Here is a 19456-nt window from a genome sequence, read left to right on the forward strand (position 1 = left end):
ATTCATTCAATTGACTGCTTACCATACCAGCTTTGTTGATTCTGTTGTCTATTTCCATATTTAATTTACCATCTTCAGTAAAAATCGTGCCTAAGTAGCTGAAATGTTTTACTTGTTCCACAGGTTCCCCGTATACAACACAGCTGGCATTTTCAACAATTCTACATATTTTCTGTGTCTTTTTAATGCTGATCTTCATAGCATATCTATTACAACAGTTATTCAATTTAGTCAGGGAATCTTGCAAACTTGTAACAGATTTATTTAGAAGTATAACATAGTCTGCATAAAGCAAAGAGCTGACATTAACATGTCCAATTCTGATATCATGTTTAATACCACTTTCCTTCATAATGTGATCCATATAGATAATGAATAACAGAGGGGATAATATACATCCTTGTCTCACACCAGATTTAATATTAAACCATCTTCCTGTACTTCCTTCAATTTTAACTGCTGACTTACAACTCAAATAAAGACTAAGTATTGCTTGATATAATGTCCCATTGACACCATATAACTGTAGCGTATTGAATAGTTTCTCTCTTGGCACCTTGTCATATGCCTTTTCCAGATCGACAAAACTTAAATACAGATCTTTGTTATATCCCCATGATTTCTCAACTATTTGTCATAAAGTGGAGATCTGATCCTGACAGCCTCTAGTTCGCCTGAATCCAGCTTGTTCTTCACCAAGCTTTTCTTCCACAGTTCTTTTCAACCGTTTCTCAAGTATACTTGCATAGATCTTGCCAGGAACACTCAGTAGGGAAATACCTCTGTAATTCTCACATTCAGTTTTATTTCCCTTTTTATATATGGGTACTATTAGAGCTCTACTCCAATCATCGGGAATTCGTCCCTCTGTCAAGGCTCTCTGAACTATGTAGTGCAGCCACTGTAAGACTCTTATACCACCATACTTCAGCATTTCTGGTCGAATATCATCTAGTCCTGCTGCCTTTCCATATTTCACGCCTTTGATGGCTTTTTCTACTTCAAGTATGGATATGTATTCCGACTGTATACCTGTTGAGTGTGTTTTTACTACTGCGCTATCACTACTTGTTTCATTAAACAATTTTTCGAAGTAATTACTTCATACTTCAAGGATATCTTTTTCTCCTGTTTTCATGTCACCTTTATCATCTATAACTCCTTTTACAGCACTCTTTCCTCCATTCTTAAGCTTCTTCAGCAACCTCAAGAATATCTTACACCTTCTTGATATTTATTTTCTATGTTTTTGCCAAAGTCTTTCCATGACTTTTGTTTAGCTAGTTTTACACAGTGTTTCACTTTCTTACATTTGTCTCTGTATTCTCTAAGAGCACAAGCTGACTTATTTGCCAGGAACTTTTGATATGCTTTCTTCTTTTCCTTCACTGCCTCTTTAACTTCCTGTGTCCACCATAGAGTTCTGATTTTTCTATCCTTGCAGATAACCTCACCACATGCCTCTCTGGCCACTGAATCTCCAAGGTTTGGTTCCTGTTCTCAAACTCATTTTTTCTACAATAATCTTTGTGTATTTTAGTCTACAGTTCACATCTGAGAGCTGCTCAACTTTTATTCGCTTTAAAACTTTCTTACATGTTATTCTTTTCAATATGAAATTCAATTTTATCCTGCTCAAGACTAAATAGTGATCACTTCCAATTTCAAATTCTCTGTACACTCTGGTGTCCTGCACCAGGGAGAAAACATCACTATCAACAATAACATAGTCAATGAGACTTTTCTTATTCCTTGCCTCTTCCCTCCATGTGAATTTGTGCACATTTTTTATGTTGGAACATGGTGTTAGTAATAATCAGTCCATGTCCTGAGCAGAAATCCAATAGATATTTGCCATTATTATTAGCTTTGCTCTTTTATCCAAATTTTCCCAAAATATTTTTGTATGTCTCACAATCATTTCCTACTCTGCTATTTAGATCCCCAACAAGGACCAACTTTTCCTTTTTCATTGTGTGAATTGCTTTTTCTAAAGCATCAAAAAATTCCTTCACTTCTACCTAGTAGAACCTTCTGTGGGACCATAGGCACAAACAAGTCTCATTGTCCAGTTCCCCATTCTCATATTTGCCCACATCACTCTACTTGAGAATGCCTGCCATTCAAGAAGATTAGCCTCATATTTTGTGCTGAATACTACTTCTACTCCTTGTCATTTCCTGAATATAACATTTTGTATTTATTGCTCAGAAAGATCTCACCAGTTTTTATCTTTTTTGTTTCAGTCACCCCTATTATGTCGATCTGGTACTTATCTAATTCTTCAGCTAGCTCAATTTCTTTGCCATTCAGGCTTCTTATGTTGATAGTACTGATCTTTAACTCTGGTGATGTTGAGTTGGGGGTGTGTTTTCAGAATTGTTCCAGTAGCTGACTTTTCGCTGTTCGCCTTGGTTCCCTGGCAAAAACAACAGGGGCCTTGTTTAACCGGGCGACGTCCCAGCTGGCATGAAATTTTGTCATGTTGTACCATCATTTTCTATATTGGTTTAAGCCAATAAGAATACAATTTGGTAGGCTAAATCCCAAATTGCCAGCCCATCCTCGTTCGTTCAGTATCCAGGTAGATACCCAACAGGGTGTACCACGAGAAGGTGAGGATTGGACATTAGGTCAGAAGCCCTGGTCAGTTCTCCACATTCCTTTTAATGCTATATGGAGGTCTACTCTCAGTTATACAGCTTTCACCCTTAAGCATCCCTTAATTTAACCCCTTAAATATAACAATAACATTTATATTTATATCCAAATTTTCGAACTCCCTATGAGCCAAAATATTAGCGGACAATTAGCTGAAGTATTCCTATCACATAAAATCACACCTACTCAGCCCTTCCCCTTTCCATCCCCCATGCATCACCTTTTACAGCCAATACACGTACGATATTCTATGCATTTGAAACCAACATCCATCACCACTTTACAAGCGTCCTTTTAACGACTTCAGCAAAAGACTAAAATTCACTATAGAAACAGAACATGAAAAATCCATAAACATGACATTAATTAGAACAAACAACAAAATAGTGACAAAAATATTCCACAAACTCGCACATATCGGAAACTACCTCCACTTTAATTCATACCATCCTTATTCTATTAAAAAATCAGTCATCCTAGCACAATTTATAAATGATTACAAGTTTTCGACTACACAGAAATAAAGAAATTCACACAGATTTTAAAAAACCGAAATTACCCAATACAGCTAATAAATTATGCCAACAAAACAGCAAAAACCCGACAAAACAATCCAACAACCAAAACTAACTACCCAACACAAAAAAAACCATCAAACTGCCATACATCCAGAAACACATGCAAAGCCTACAAATACACCTTCAAACACACCAACTATAAGTTGGTGTTCACCATCAACCAAAAACTGCAACACTTCTAAAACCAACAAAATCTCACACACACACAAAGAAATACTAGAACGCCACAATGTAGTTTAAAATTTCCTTGCCAACAAGACTAAGATGTCACCTACAAAGGTTCTATGTTCAGATCTTTATGGGCAAGACTATAAGAACACTTCCATGACTGCAACATCCAATTCTAGATCATTTTAACAAAAAAAAGCATGATAACCAAAAGAAAAACAGAATACAAAATGCAGAATATGAAAAACAGAAATAGCCACACCCTTGAACAGAAGCATACCCTACAAATCGACAAAACCATAATAATAGACATACAGAAAAATGAGACAATGCTTAGAATATCAGAAACAATAGCCATAAAATGTGACAAAAACTCAATAAAAGTCCACCACCCCTACATAATCTCTGAGAGTTGGAAGCTACAAAACATAAAAATTAGGTCACAACTCCAACCAATGACAAAAACACCAAGGTGGCATATGACAAGTATCCACTTCCCCCATGAGCTCCGAAGACAACACACTGTTACTCCCACCCCTGATCTTATCCCATCATATCCTTCTCCTTCCCCCAAAATTTTTATCTTTCACCTCCCTCTCAAAGAATTCTGTGCCCACCCTTAAAAAAACGCAGGTCTCCCACATCTCTCTACATCCTCCCCCCTTTCGGTCATATTTCAACAGCAGGTAAATGTATACTGCCATATGCAAATACTGCTGAATAAGAAGACAACCAGCAACATCCTACAAAGGTATGTCCAAATTATTCTTCTTATATATTCTTCAAATACATGTCTTTAAAACATTAGTAATGCCCTAAAAATTGAGTAAAAAGCCAATGACATTATAAAACGGGGTACTCCTAAACAAAAAAAAGGCTAAATAGCCATAAAAAATAATATTTACTTAGAGAAATAATAACATGGGAATTTTTCCAGAAATAATACATATAGAACCTGTTTACAAGTCTGAGAGACCATGTTTGGAGTCAGCATACACCAGCTAGATGAAAACTGTAGTATTATTGCAAAGAGATGTTGCAAGCCAGAAAGGCTATTTTTGGAGTCAGCACCCAATGAAACTCCCCACACCTCAACAGGTATGGCTGCATTAATATACCAGAAATTTGGGAGATGGTCATTTTAAGGCCACTTTCAGCCCAACAATCTGTAAACTACTTTAAATTTAGATCTAGAAAGCAGCATGATGAGACATTACTTCTGTTGTTCATATATAATTTTGAACTGTTTCTGCAATTACAGTTCAGTCACTTCTTTGTTAGTGTGCTATGATCTTTAACGAATGTTTTTTGTGCTCGAAGAATGCTGGTTTGAAATATGAAATTCAGCTCAATATCAAGCAGCTTAATAAACTACATTTCCAGTGGTGCTGTGAGTTAATATTGTTAAATAATTAAAATAAACAACTGTCAATACTTAACACGTGTCAGCAAAATAATCTGTTCTGTTATACTTCTTTTCCATTTTATAATACATTTTATATACAAACATAATATAAGGTAATAAAACTTACTCATCTTTTTGTAGTTCTCTTTGTATGAGATTCTCAATTTGTGCACAATCATATTCTAAAGTATTGAGGGTATTCTGGATTGTTTGACTGATCGTTTTTTCAATATCCTTGCAAACTATTTCTATTTGGTTGACACAGCGATTGGGCTATAAAATAAGAAGCAATATTTATTTAAACATTTATGACAAATTAATATTCATAACTCAAATGCATTACTGCAAACTGAAATAGATAATATACATACTAATTACACAGACCAGAAAGTCCTTATAAATAATCCTCTCGTGCTACAACAGGAACTTAATGTCCTTTCCACACATTCCCTCCCACCCATGCTCTAAACACTGTTATTAATAAATTAGGGAGCAAGCACCTTCTCCATCTGAGGTAAAGTAGTAAAGAGGTTCTGCAGGCCAGCTGCTAAAGAGTACACAGGACCAAACAAAATGGTAATCATTCTTGAGACTTTCAAATCAGCTGTCAAATAATCTTTGTGAGGTCATGACTGGAGGGAGTCCATAGCAGAATGCATGGGAAGAACTGTCAAGGTCATGCTTGGAGTGTGGGCAATAGCTGTGTGGGATTTATGTGTATAAGTGCATTGTCTTGCTACATTCCTCTGGTTTACAAGTTTCCTGCACTAACTCAACCATGAAATATATTCAAACACATCCTTGCAGATTAAAAATCCTCCCACAAAAGCAACAAAAAATTGCAAAAATTAACAAAATAACATCTACACACAATACTATATCCATTTCACCAATAGAAACATTTATGATATGCTACCATTTACAGAGTATCAAAACCTGATCTGCTATGCCTAAACTGAATCCAAATTAGCACCTCAACTACTACAGCATGCATGTGATTTGGAGGACTACATGTTTTTATCAAATCAAACACTCCTTTCCAAAGGATAAAGCTAGATCCTCACTTTACATTCTTCTCTGACTCAAGATTTCTTTGCCTCACTTTGTAACCTTCAATTGCTACCATTTTCTCCTAATTCAGATGACCATACTGACTGCTTTGATTATTCATAAATGATTTCATCAGAGTCTAATTACCCAAGTGAGATTATCTTCTTTGGAGACTTTAATGTTCATCATTCAAAATGACTCCTTGTTTCTAACTTCACAGATCAAGTTGGAAGGGAAGCCAAATCGATATTACTCATGATTGAACAAAAACTGTTCATGCCAACAAGAATAACAGCAATTTGCTCTATTGGCAAATTCAACCAAAATCGTACCACATCTCCTTTTTTATAGATGATCACTTCTCAGCCAATCTCGAGCTTGTACCCTATGGCACTAGAATGGCACCAAGTGGGATGACTGCCTAGATTTCTATGCTATTTTTCATAGTCTGGTTATTGTTTCTGCTCTTGCAATCCAAACACCTGTTCTGATCAAATAACTGAAATAATCCTTACTGGAACTATTGTTTTTGGCCTTCCAACTCTAACATGTGCACTGAACGTATCACTGAAGTAATCCTAACTGGCATGGAAATATAAATTCACCATACTAGTTTGAACAGCCATCCCCTATCTAAGCCTGTCATTATGCCATCAGGTCCATCTCTAATTTTTCTCAGAAACTGCATCTCTATGGTCTCTAGTCTATTCAGAGTAAGATTTAATAAGTAAATCTTACTCTGACAACTACTACCTGGCCTCGATTCCATTTAGAGGATCTCAGTAACATTATCTATGGGAACTTTTCTAATTCTCACAGAGTTTTATTTCCCTTTATTATAGATGGGTACTATGATAACTGTATCCAGACCTATCATCTGTAATTTGATCTTCTGACCAGGCCGCCTCAATTATGCAATGCAACCACTATAATATATTTGAGCATTTCCATTCAATATATTCTACTTCATTGCAGGTTTCCGATGGCTTTTTTTCACCCGACACTAATAGGTACTTCCAACTGCATTCCTCTTGCATATTTTCTACCACTGTTCTGTCACTGTTTTATTTAGCAATTTTTCAAAGTAATTACTTCAGACAACTAGAATATCTTTGAGTTTTGATGTTGCCTGCATCATCTCTCTGATTCCTATTATAGTACTTTCCAGTCCATTTCCAAGCTGTTTCAATAGCCTCAAGAGCATTTTGTGACTGTCAAGATATTTATCTTCTGTTTTCTTACCAAAATGTTTCAATGATTTCTGTTAACTGTCTTACATTTTTCTCTATATTCTCTCACCCTGCTGACTTATTTTCCAAGAACTTTCAATACAATTATTTTCCAAGACTGCATCACACTTCTTGAGTTCTCCATGAACTTCTAATTTGTCTATCTTTGTAGACAACTTCACAACATGCCTCTCTAGCTAGATCAATGTTTTCTTTGCTGAATCTCCAAGATTTGATTCATGTTTTCAAAGTCTTTTTTTTCTCTCCAAAAATATTTGTATATATCAGTACAATTCATCTTTAAAAACTACTTGACTCTTAATTCTTTTTAAAACTTTTCTACATATTTTCCTTTTAATATAATATAAATATAATATTCATTTTCATGTATCAATACAGTGAAATAAGGCTTTTATTTCCTGTTTCTTCTCTCACCCCCCCTCTCTATGTGAATTTATGTGCATCTTTTTGGAAACATGCTGTTTATAATGAATTGTCCATGTCCTGAAGAGAAAGCTAGCAAGTACTTACAACTCATTTCCCAATTTCTCTAAATTTTCCTAAACATTTCTGCCTATTTAGATCTCCAATAAAAACTAGCTTTTCTTTTCCCTCTGCAATGATTTGAAAAACTCCTCTCCTTCAAGTAAAATACAGTAGTAGAAATAAGATTTTTAAATAAAATTAAAGAATGCATAAAATTAAATCATATAAAAGTGAATGCGATAATTATAGTTTACATGAAAACATTCAAGAATATAAGGAGAAATTAAAAATAAAACTACCAAAAGAAGTAGATTAATTTATGCCAGGGAAGGAGAAGAACAATAGCGGAATGAAAAGCCCAACGAAGAAGGAACAGAAATATGTCTAATCCTATAAATTAAAGATGCCAAGAAATTATACTCTTAGTTTAATCCTTTATCCAAGTATAAGCAAACAAAGTTTGTGCATGAAATATCTTCAAGACTGGGGTACTTGTAAGTAGAGGCCAATATCAATTCCCTTAGTATCCCATAATGCAAAGTACATCCCCTTTCAGATGTGTGTAATGTTTATGATGGGAAGGGCCACTACCTAGACCAGACTTGTCTATATACAAGTAGGCCAGTCATGAAGATGCTTCATGCATAAACTTGGTTTGTTTACATTTAGATAAAGAATTAAACCAAGAACATAATTTCTTGGCATCTTTAATTTATAGTATAACCAAGTGAAAAACCTTTCAACGTCTAATACCACATGAGAAGAAAAATAACAATGGAGACATCGATGTTTTTGCATAACTGATCACAAAACACACTTCAGAATGTACTCAAATAAACACTAGTTAGTACAATGAAACACTGCCTCTCTTCTGGCAAATTACTGGAATGCATTCAACCATTAGTGATGACAAGAGATGGAAGCAGTTTCAAAGTCAAAAAAAAGAGAGCCACCTACTTCCTTTTCAAAATGAAAAGGTGTTAGATGTGTTTTTATATCTTTAAATTTTAGCTGTTGAACATCAATGTAACATGGCCTTTTTATAAGATCGATAAGAAATTATAAATTCTTATTATGATTTTTCCAAGCAACTGCTTCTAACATGCAAAATATCCCGAATGTTTATATTATCTTTCATTCTTTTGTGCATTTCCTCCTTTTCTAAGTTTAGCTTAGAAAAGGATTAAAATGTTTTGACGACTCAACAGTCGTCAAAACATTTTACCATGCTGACAACATTTAACACATATTCTTTTCAAAAATAACATTCTCTAAGAGCATATGCTGATTTGATAGTCTGGAAGTTTGTATATCTTTCTAGTTTTCATGGCCTGCATTTTTAACTACTTGTGTTTACTTTAAGATCTGATCAATCCTTAGTAAGGGCTCATATACAGAAATGGGTTGACAGAGAATCTATATTTTGCATGGGTTTACAAGAGGAATGGATAAACCACGATGCTTTTAGACTCTGCTAAGATTTTTGACAGGATACCACATGGAAGACATAAATTATATAGTTACATAAATTGAAGAATATGGAATTGAATTATAAAATATTACTATAGATAAGAGGATGGCATATTATAATACTGGGATTATGGTAGAAGAAATTAATCAAGCTAGGGATCTTGGAGTTTTAGTGGATACAAAGTTAAAGATCACAGACCATATATAGCAAAGATTGCAAATGCTACTCAGAGGACAATTACAATGCTGAAGCAAACTTTAACACGTAAGTTTAAGGAAATCATTTTGCCTCTTTACAAGGCCATGATACAACCTCACTTGGACTGTTGTGCACAGGTCTGGTTTTTATGGTGATGTTGGTAAAGTGGGGGGGGAGAGAGAGAGAGTGTGTGTGTGTGTGTGTGTGTGTGTGTGTGTTAAAGATGGTACTGTGATGTGGAATACAGATTATGAAGCCTGATTGAGAATTCGTAGACTGCAGAAGTAAACAGAAGAAAGAAAGGTGATATGATTGAGACTTATACTTCTGAAAAGGTCATACAGGATGCTTGTAAATCAAATTTTTCATTTTATGGAGGACGGGAAGAGGATGAGAAGGCGTCCATGGAAGTTGAGAAGGAATGCAGTGAAGAAGGAATAAGAGCTAGATTTTTTTTCTCATAGAATAGTGCATGATTGGAATGGACTGCCTTTGGAGGTTGTGAGTGAAGGTGATATGTGGCCTTCCTCAATGAATACCTGTCTCCCTTTAAGTCTCTGTTAATAATAATAAAGTCACAAAGGAGAACACAAAAGAAATAATGAAGATGACAGAGCAATAGGTAAGGAAACATGTAATCAAAGAAATAAGAATGATGATTTACTGTTAGCATTTTGTAAAATGAATAATCTTATGTTAGGAGGAAGTTAATCTCAGAGGAAGACGCCTCTGCTTTATTGATTTACATAAAATAGAAACATGGAATGTAAGAAGCATGTATCAAGGAAAACTGGAACTGGTAAAGAAAGAAATGAAAAGAACTTGAGTTAATATTTTAGGAATCAGTGAACTGAAATGGACAGGAATGGGTCACCTTGATACCAATCATTTCATGATGTATTACTCTGGATATGAAAACCTTTGAAGAAATGGCATAGCACATATAGTTAGAAGAAAATACATTTTGAGTTATAACCCAATGTCCAATAGAATAATTCTAATCACAATAAAGGCATACCCAGTGGATGTTACACTCATATAGGTGTATGCGCTACTACACATTCAAGTAATGATGAGGTAGAAGAATTTTACAGCAGCTTGCAACAAGTAGTATACAGTATTGATAAAACAGATTTTCTCTTGATATTTGGCAACTGGAATGCATGGTGAAAAAGAAGGACAAGGCATCTGGAAAATTTGGTTTAGGACTGAGGAACGAAGCAGGAGAAAGAATGTTGGAGTTTTGTCTTGAGAACAGTTGCTTTATTGCAAACACTTGCTCTCAACAACATAAAAGAAGATTGTACGCATGAACTTCACCTAATGGAGAATACAGAAACTAGACAGCATGTCAGCAGAAGGTGGAGGAGTGCTATCCAAGCAGCAAAAACACTCCCTTTCTTTTAGTGTTCCTTCATGATCAGCATTCATTTTAGACAAATTATGGAGATTACAACTGTGTTAGAAATAATTACTTTAATTTCCCGACATTTTGATCTTCATATTAAGGTCATCGTTTGGAGTACACACACACACACACACACACACAGAGAAAAGCCATGTGACATTTCAAACAGTATGCCAGAGACAATGATTTGATCAGCCATTATTCTACTGGCCTGACCTCTATTGAAAAAAAAAAAAACCTACATCAAAGCTATATTCTATTTATAACATTATCAGAGATCAAATTCATATATTTAGTTTTATTTGGTGTCCTAATTTAACACGAGAGTTATCTTATATATATTATTAGGGTTATATATTAGAGTTAAGATCCTGGATTACTTGCAGTCCTATTTATAATTAACTCTTGGACGAAAAGGTTATGTGGGTAGAATATTTGCCTTCCATATTCTTGGGATTTTTAGATCATCATTATTGTTAAGATTAAGGTGGTTGATAAGAATTTCACAGTCCTCCTTAAATTTATGCCCATACCTCGTTTTGGTGTGATGTAAACAACAGGTGCGTTTCCAGTCAATTCTATGTAGAGTATTCAGGGCATGGTCAGAAAGACTGGATTTACTAGTTATTAAATTTAATGTGCTGTTTATGTTCCTTTTTTTCAGATAGGAATTGCATGTCCTGCTTCACCTATATAGGGCAAATTACAGGTGCTGAATATGGTATACTCCAAGGTGGACCAGTGAAGGAGTTGAATAAGTTCTTTAATTTTGCAGGAAATTTAAAGGTGGCTTTAAGGTTGTATTTCTGTAATATTCTCTTTATTTTATCTGATATACCTTTAATGAATGGAATGGTTACAGTTTTATTGTAATCGAGTTTATTTTTCTTTTTAAGTGAGGTCTTGAAGAATTTTTTTTAGAATATTTTGGCTATAGCCATTTATCAAGAAGGTATTGCTGATAACTTTTAATTCATCTTTAAGTGCTTGTTCACTGGAGCCAATCTTCAAAGCTCTGTTGTTTTTTAGTGTGTTAATGACACTTAGTTTTTGTGTTAGGTGGTGGTAGGAGTTTATGTGTATATATTGGCCAGTATGTGTATGCTTCTGGTAAACAGTGAAGGAAAGCCTGCCAGAAGGATGACAGGTGACAAGTATATCTGGAAAAGGAAATACGTTCTGACTTTCAATCTCAATTTTTGAATTGTGTGGGTTTCTGTTGTTTGTTTAGGTGGCTGAGGAAAGCATCTAATGTCTGGTGGCCATGGGAACAGATAGTGAAAACATCATCAACCTATCTAAGCCAGACTTTGGGTTTTAAAGTAAAGGAATCTAGAGCATGTTGCTCAAAAGCTTCCATATAAAATTTAGCAATTTGGGGGGATAACAGTGAGCCCATGGCTGTGCCTTCTTTTTGCAGGTAGAAAGTGTTTTGCAACACAAAATAGCCAGAACACAGTACATGTGCAAAGAGGGTTGTGATATCTGGTGGAAATTTGTCCTGTAAAAGAGAAATTGTGTCACTGATTGGGACATTTGTGAAAAGGGCAGAGATGTCAAAACTGATTAAGAAATCACTTTTTCCAGTGTGATGGCTTTAATTTTGTTTACAAAATGTTGTGTGTTTTTAATATAGGAAGGGGAATGACCTACCAGCTCATTGAGTGTGGACGCTAATTTTTTGGCTAGAGGATAATTGGGGCTGTCTTTACCTTCAACTATCGGCCAGAGCAGTATGTTCTGCTTGTGAATCTTGGATAAACTGTAAATTCTCGGGGAAACAAGCATAATGCAGAAGTAGTTTTTTAACTACATATTTGGCCAAGAAGTGACTGATTTTAGTAATTTTTCCTGTTTTTTATTTATTTATTTTTTTTTTATTTGATTAGTTGGGTTAACAAGTTGATAGGTGCTGTTGTCAGACAACTAATTGATTCATTTTTTTCCAAGTAAGTTGTTCAGTTTAAAATAAGAGTGGCAGCTTTATCAGCTAGATTTATTGTACCTGTAATCTGCCCTATATATAGGTGAAACCGGACACACAAATAACAGTGCCACTGTTATTTTAAACCTAACAACTTACTTGGAAAAAAATTAATCAATTAGTCTCAGACAACGTAGGGAAATTAAAGTAATTATTTCTAACAAGGTTGTAGTCTCCCTAATTTGTCTAAAATGAAAAACACTACCTGGTGCAGACTGTGGGACAGATCATGAATTATTGATTGCTGAAGTTAAATTGAAATTAAGAGCTAAGAAGAAACAAAAGAATGGTATCAGATTTGATTTAAATCCTATAAATGAAGCATTTAAAGTAGAAGTCAGAAGGAAATTAAAAAGTTTAGAAAAGACAGGAGGAATATTAGAAGAACTATGAGAAGAAACAAAATGTACATTCATAGAACCAGAAAAGTAAACTAAGTAAAGCAACAAGAAAGAAAGACTAAACGGTTGTCCAAAAAAACTATTCAAATAGCAGCAGAATGAAGAAAAAGAAATTTCAGATAAACAAAGAAAGGGTTAGGCAACTAAGTGCAGATTTCCAAAGACAGGCTAGGAAAGATAAGGAAAACATCTGAACAAAAGGTGCAAGGAAATTGAAGAAAGCAATGTTATATATAGAACAAGAGATCTGTTTAGAAAAAAAAAATGTTACAGGGAAGTTTATCCCTAGATTAGGAATTTTTAAAAAGTCCTTCAGAAAAATGCCTGATGGAAGAAGAAAAAAAAGCAATGAAATAAAGACGGAAAGAGAATGTAGAGGATTTGTACAAGAAAGATAACTATATCGAGGTTGAAAGGAAAGAATTTGTTGAGGAGCCCATGATAATGAAACGTGAAGTGATAACAGCAATGGAACAGCTACCAAAAGGAAAAGCTCCTGGAGCTGATGGTGTGTCAGTGGAATTATTGCGAGTAGCTGGGAATGAAGTAGTGAATATATAGATGAAATTTGTCAACAGGTTTGGAAGAAAATATACTGGCTTAGAGATTGAAAAACATCAGTATTCATCCCAATTCCAAAAAAAATCAAATTCCAGAGACTGTGAGAATTATAGAACCATCACTTTAACTTCACATGCAAATAAAGTTATGCTGAAAGTGATCCAACACAAGTTGCAGCCATATGTGAATAGAAAAATGTCACAAGAACAGGAAATAGAGATCAAAGAGCAAACACAAAGAACAAGAGAGTTTCAGAACTATTCACCTGTTTTACTGATTATAAGAAAGCTTTGAGTGCATAGATCATAACAGACTGTGGATTGTAATGAGATCAATGAGAATACCTGATCATCTAATTCTCCTAATAAGAGAGCTATATGACAACCAAGGAGCTTCAAGTAAAATGGAGAAACAGACAGTGTTTGAATGAGTGGTAAAAAGGGGTACAGAATGGTTATATACTGTCACCCTACCTATTTAATATTTATAGTGAATATATTATGAGAATGGCTGATTTAGACAAAGATCCAGCTGGAATTAAGATTGGTGGTAGAAAAATAATTTAAGATATGCAGAAGATACAACTCTCATAGCAGAAACAAAGGAAGATCTGGAGTGGTTGATTCTATTGGTAATGATGGAAAGTAACAAAGCTGGGCTTAATTGAAACATCAGCAAAACAAAAGTGATGGCTTCTGGCAATTTAAATTAATTTATAATAGAGGGAGATAAAATCGAAATTGTTGAAAGTTATGATTTTCTGGGGTGCAGAATAAGAAAGGATGGCAAATGTGAAGATCAAATTAAAAGAATGGCAGTCATGGGAAATAAAAGCTATGTTACACCTGACAAAAATTATGAAAATTAAAGGTGTGAGTAAGGCCACAAAAGTTAGAATTGTCAAAGCAATGGAATTTCCAGTAGTGATGCATGAATATGAAAGCTGAATTATTAAGAAGAGAGACATTTGAATGATGGGTGTGAAGGAGACAATATTCCCATGCAATACAAGAATGACCAATAAGAAGATTTTAGAGAATATAAAGACAGAATGCTCCTTGGAGGTGATGATCGCCACACAGAAGTTGATGTACTTTGGACATATCATGTGAGCTGATGAATCATTGGAAAAGGCAGTTATGTTGGGGAAGAGTGAAGGAATGAGAAGAAGAGGAAGACCACAAAAGAGTTGGATGGAAAAAAACAAAAAGAACTTACCAACTTGAACTTACAATTACTGTAAGAAAGGAAAAGAGACCGAGTGGGATGGAGAGCCTTTGTTCACAGGATCACCAAGAATCAAAAACGACTGGATGGCACATCACAACAAAGGAGGAAATTTATTTAAATAACAAAAAAAGACCTGGATATGACCAGATGGTAAAAAACAAAAACCAAACTGATCATTATAATCAATCATCATCATCAAATTCCTGATATATACTTTCAAGGAGTGTACAGGATATCATAGTACTACATGAAAAGTTTACATCATTACTAACTTCCTATCTACAATTTTCCTAGAAATCAGCCTGTTACCTGTCAAGATTCCAATATTATCAGGTCTTATATTTCTGTCTTCTAAGTCACTTTTTACTATATCAATCCACCTATATCTTGGTCTTCCTCTGGGTCTTTTTCCTGCCAACCTAGCAGAAAACACTTGTTTTGCTAATCTTTCCTCTCCCATTCTGCTTAAGTGACCATACCACCTGAGATTAGTTCTGCTAATATCAAGTACTTTCCTAATATCCTCGTTTTTAATATGATATTGCCATTGATGCCATCTGTTCATGCCCCTAATCTTTCTCAGGACTCTCATATCTGCAGTCTTTAGTCAAATGTTTTACTTCTGACCCAGCTCTCAGATCCATAAGTTAAAATTGGTTTGAACACTGTCTTGTATACAGCTAATTTAGTGTTTTGGCTAGTTTCTCTCTTATTCCATATAAATTTATTCAGTTGACTTCCTACCATACCAGCTTTGTTGATTATTTTGTATATTTCCATATTTAATTTACCATCTTCGCTAAAAATCGTGTCCAAGTAACTGAAATATTTTACTTGTTCTATAGGTTCTCCATTCACACAATGAAGTTGATATTTTCAATGTCTTTGTCTTTTTAATGCTGACCTTCATACCATATCTAATACAAAAGTTATTCAATTTAGTCAGGGAATCTTGCAGACTTGTAGTGGATTTATTTAGACGTATAACATTATCTGCATAAAGCAAAGAGCTGAGATTAATATCTCCAATTTTGATATCAGGTTTAATACCACTTTCCTTCATAATGTGATCCATATAGATAATGAACAACAGAGGGGATAATGTACATCCTTGTCTCACACCAGATTTAACATTAAATCACCTTCCTTTACTTCCTTCAATTCTAACTGCTGACTTACAACTCAAATAAAGACAAAGTATTGCTTGATATAATGTCCCATTAACACCATATAACTGTAGCGTTTTGAATAGCTTCTCTCTTGGCACCTTGTCATATGACTTTACCAGATCTACAAAACTTATATACAGATCTTTGTTATATTCCCATGATTTCTCAACTATCTGTCGTAAAGTGAAAATCTGATCCTGACAGCCTCTAGTTCACCTGAATCCAGCTTGTTCTTCACCAAGCTTTTCTTCCACAATTCTTCTCAACCGTTTCTCAAGTATACTTGCATAGATCTTGCCAGGAACACTCAGTAGGGAAATACCTCTGTAATTCTCACATTCAGTTTTATTTCCCTTTTTATATATGGGTACTATTAGAGCTCTACTCCAATCATCTGGAATCCGTCCCTCTGTCCAACCCTTCTGAACTATGCAGTACAGTCACTGTAAGACTTTTATACCTTCATACCTGAGCATTTCTGGTCGAATATCATCTACTCCTGCTGCCTTTCCACATTTCAGGCTTTTGATGGCTTTTCTACTTCAAGTATGTATATGTATTCCTGACAGCATGCCTGGTTAGTGTTTTTTACCACTGTGCTGTCATCACTGCTTGTTTCATTTAGCAATTTTTCGAAGTAATTACTCCATATTTCAAGGGTATCTTTTTCTCCCGTTTTCATGTCACCTTTATTATTATTATTACCCAGGCCTCCATGGAGTCAAAAGACTCATCATGGGAGGTCGTTTTTAGAAATACAAAGTCTACCTTACCACTCCTTGAACCCATTAACCGTCCCCACTCCAACCACTCCCTCAGGCAATGCATTTCAAGGTTCAACCATCCTCCACGCAAAGAAACCACTCCTCACCCTCTTGCGCACAGCCTCCTTTTGTAACTTCCAGGGATAGCCCCTTGTCATCACTCCTTCCCGCCGTTCCACCAAGTGAAAGAACTCTCCAGTGTCTACCCTGTAACTTCTTCTGAACAGTTTAAGAGTCTCGATCATATCACCTCTCCTTCTATTCACCAAACTCTATAGTCCACATCCCCTAAGTCGATCCTCATAACTCATATTGTGCAGTCCTGAAACCATTTTTGTTATCTGCCTCTGTATTATCATCTCTAATTCCTTTTACAGCACTTTTTCCTCCATTTCTGAGCTTCTTCAACAACCTCCAGAATTATAATCAAGGATAGTTTTAAAAGCTTAGTCTTAGTTGTTAAAGCAAGGCAAGAAGCTGATAAAGGATCTGATCATTACTTATAAAGTAGTGATAGCTAAACTTAAAGGTGTGCAAGAATAAAAAAATTAAACACTGTAGGATCTATATAATTAGCCTATCATCATATATGTCATCAGTCTACACTGATGTCCACAAAATAATTACTAACAAAGCTAAGAATTACTTTGAAAGGGCTAAATTTAAAGGAAGTGAAAAGGAGATTTTTTGCATGGTGAATGAGTGGAATTCATTGCTGGAGTGGATGGCGAATGCTCGAACATTAAGGCAAGGTATGAATAATTACTGTAATCGGCAAGTGTTTGACTTCCTGTAATGAGTCTTTGGACTCTATGGAGTCTTGGAAGTAATACTAATACTATAAAAAATTTTAGGATACAGACATCAACTAAAATAAATTTCTACTGGTTTTATATCTTTAATAGATAAAAATAAATTTTAAATGTAGTACACAGTATAATATATTGTAACTAGATTAAATCATGGTTTTTCTTGTTAATTAGTAAACCAAATAAAATCACTCCAATTAAATTATCCAAATTAGACAGGAATATTCTTAATACTAAAAATGCAGTTAAAGGTTTCATAAACAATTATAAATAGTTGGTAAAACAGTGTGTGTGTGTTGTATTAAGGAGCACCCTACATAGTCAAACCTTGTTGGCTTCACCTTGTGGTATAATTAGAGCATAGGAACACTATGCTCAAATCATACCACAAATCATTTCATTTCATTGCATCATTCATACAGTAAGTTTTTTTTATATTATTATTATCATAACTACAGTTACACCCTGAGTTACGTAACATGCAACTTGCGTGAATTCGCAGTTATGTAATAAATCTACTAGCGCGTATGAACACGTTTGCGGCTTTGCGCAGGTGCATCTTTGACAACTTTATTGCAGTACAGGAGTAGATGCCTTGCAGGGTTAGCTCAGTCACTGGTTATCACTGCTAGTTTCTCGTTGTTGTTTTTTTTACCCTTAAAATGGAATGCAAACACAAAACTGAATGCTCTGGTAATAAATCTAAAAAACAAAGGTCTGCAATTACTTTAGAAGAAATGTTGAAAATAATTTGTATGTATGAAGATGGGAAAATTCTATCAACAATCAATAGCTCGGGAAATAAATAGACCTATTTCGACAGTGAATACAATATTGAAGGATAAAGTTCACGCTGTTGAAAGCACGAAAGGTGCGGTAGCGTTGAAAGGCACAATTATTACCAAGAAGAGGCTGGGCCTGATATCATTCCTTAGAATAGCCAACTTAGCCGTCACAAGACATTTTTTTTATTTGAAAAGTGAATATTTCAGTTTGTTTTTATATTCTTTTATATTATGTATTTTTCATACTTGCATATTTACAGTATGTATATTATTCAAATACAATTGATACATTTTTTTATAATTGAATTTTATTTAATCACCCCAAAAATGAAAAATATTAGAAATGGAAAATAAAATATCTGATTATTGGCAAAAAAAAAAAAAAATTAATGTAAGACAGTGGTATGAGTAGCTACTGAACATTTTATTGTATGAATGTAATTTACAAATTTGACTTGCGTAAAATTCAAGTTATGTAAAGATTTACGGAACGCATTACTTACGTAACTTGAGGCGTAACTGTATTTATGATATACAATTTTTAGGTTTTATGTTCACTTCTAATCCATTTTATATTGTTCACCCATCAACTTCATCTTTGGACCTTTTTTAAAAACCAGTATATTCATCATTCTTGCAGCATGGCATTATTTTTACCTTCTATTCAATCTACACTTTGGTACTATTATATAAGTTTAAGTCTGTGTTCAACTGCCTTCCCAATGTTTAAAGAACAGAAAGAGGCAATTATACCAACTCATTGCCAAAGCAATTCAAAGGTAGGTCTTATCTTCCTGTTGGTAAACTATCCAGCATGATTTACTCATTTTATATTAGTACAAGAATTTCATAGTATTCTATGCTCTAATCTTTATACCAGTATAAAGTAACAGCCAAAGATGTTGGCTATGATGAGTACTCCTCGATACAACAAGCATACTATTTTACAGCCTGTGTAGAAACAGAAAACACTGCATTTGTTCTGTTACTAGATTTAAACAAGTGCAGTTATGTTTAGAGTTACAGTCAATCATCATCACAGTGCACAAATGTCTTCATTTCAAAATTTCATCTCCTTTAAGAAAAAGGAATTACAATT

The 19456-nt window shown here is 34.6% G+C and overlaps 1 protein-coding gene across 4 annotated transcripts in view; it reads right to left on the bottom strand.

Annotated features, from left to right (window-relative positions):
• Positions 1 to 19456, bottom strand: part of LOC150107818 (uncharacterized) — a 321462-nt gene that overhangs the window by 42436 nt on the left and 259570 nt on the right. For all 4 annotated transcript variants that reach the window (XM_090392071.1, XM_090392070.1, XM_090392069.1 and 1 more), the window contains one exon: positions 4940 to 5085. In XM_090392071.1, coding sequence (XP_090248197.1) covers positions 4940 to 5085 — 146 coding nt within the window. The remainder of the gene's footprint in view (positions 1 to 4939; positions 5086 to 19456) is intronic.

Source organism: Typopeltis vanoorti, chromosome 4, assembly GCF_054136105.1.
Source record: "Typopeltis vanoorti isolate ZY-2024b chromosome 4, IOZ_Tvanoo_1.0, whole genome shotgun sequence".
Taxonomy (NCBI): Eukaryota; Metazoa; Arthropoda; class Arachnida; order Uropygi; family Thelyphonidae; genus Typopeltis; species Typopeltis vanoorti.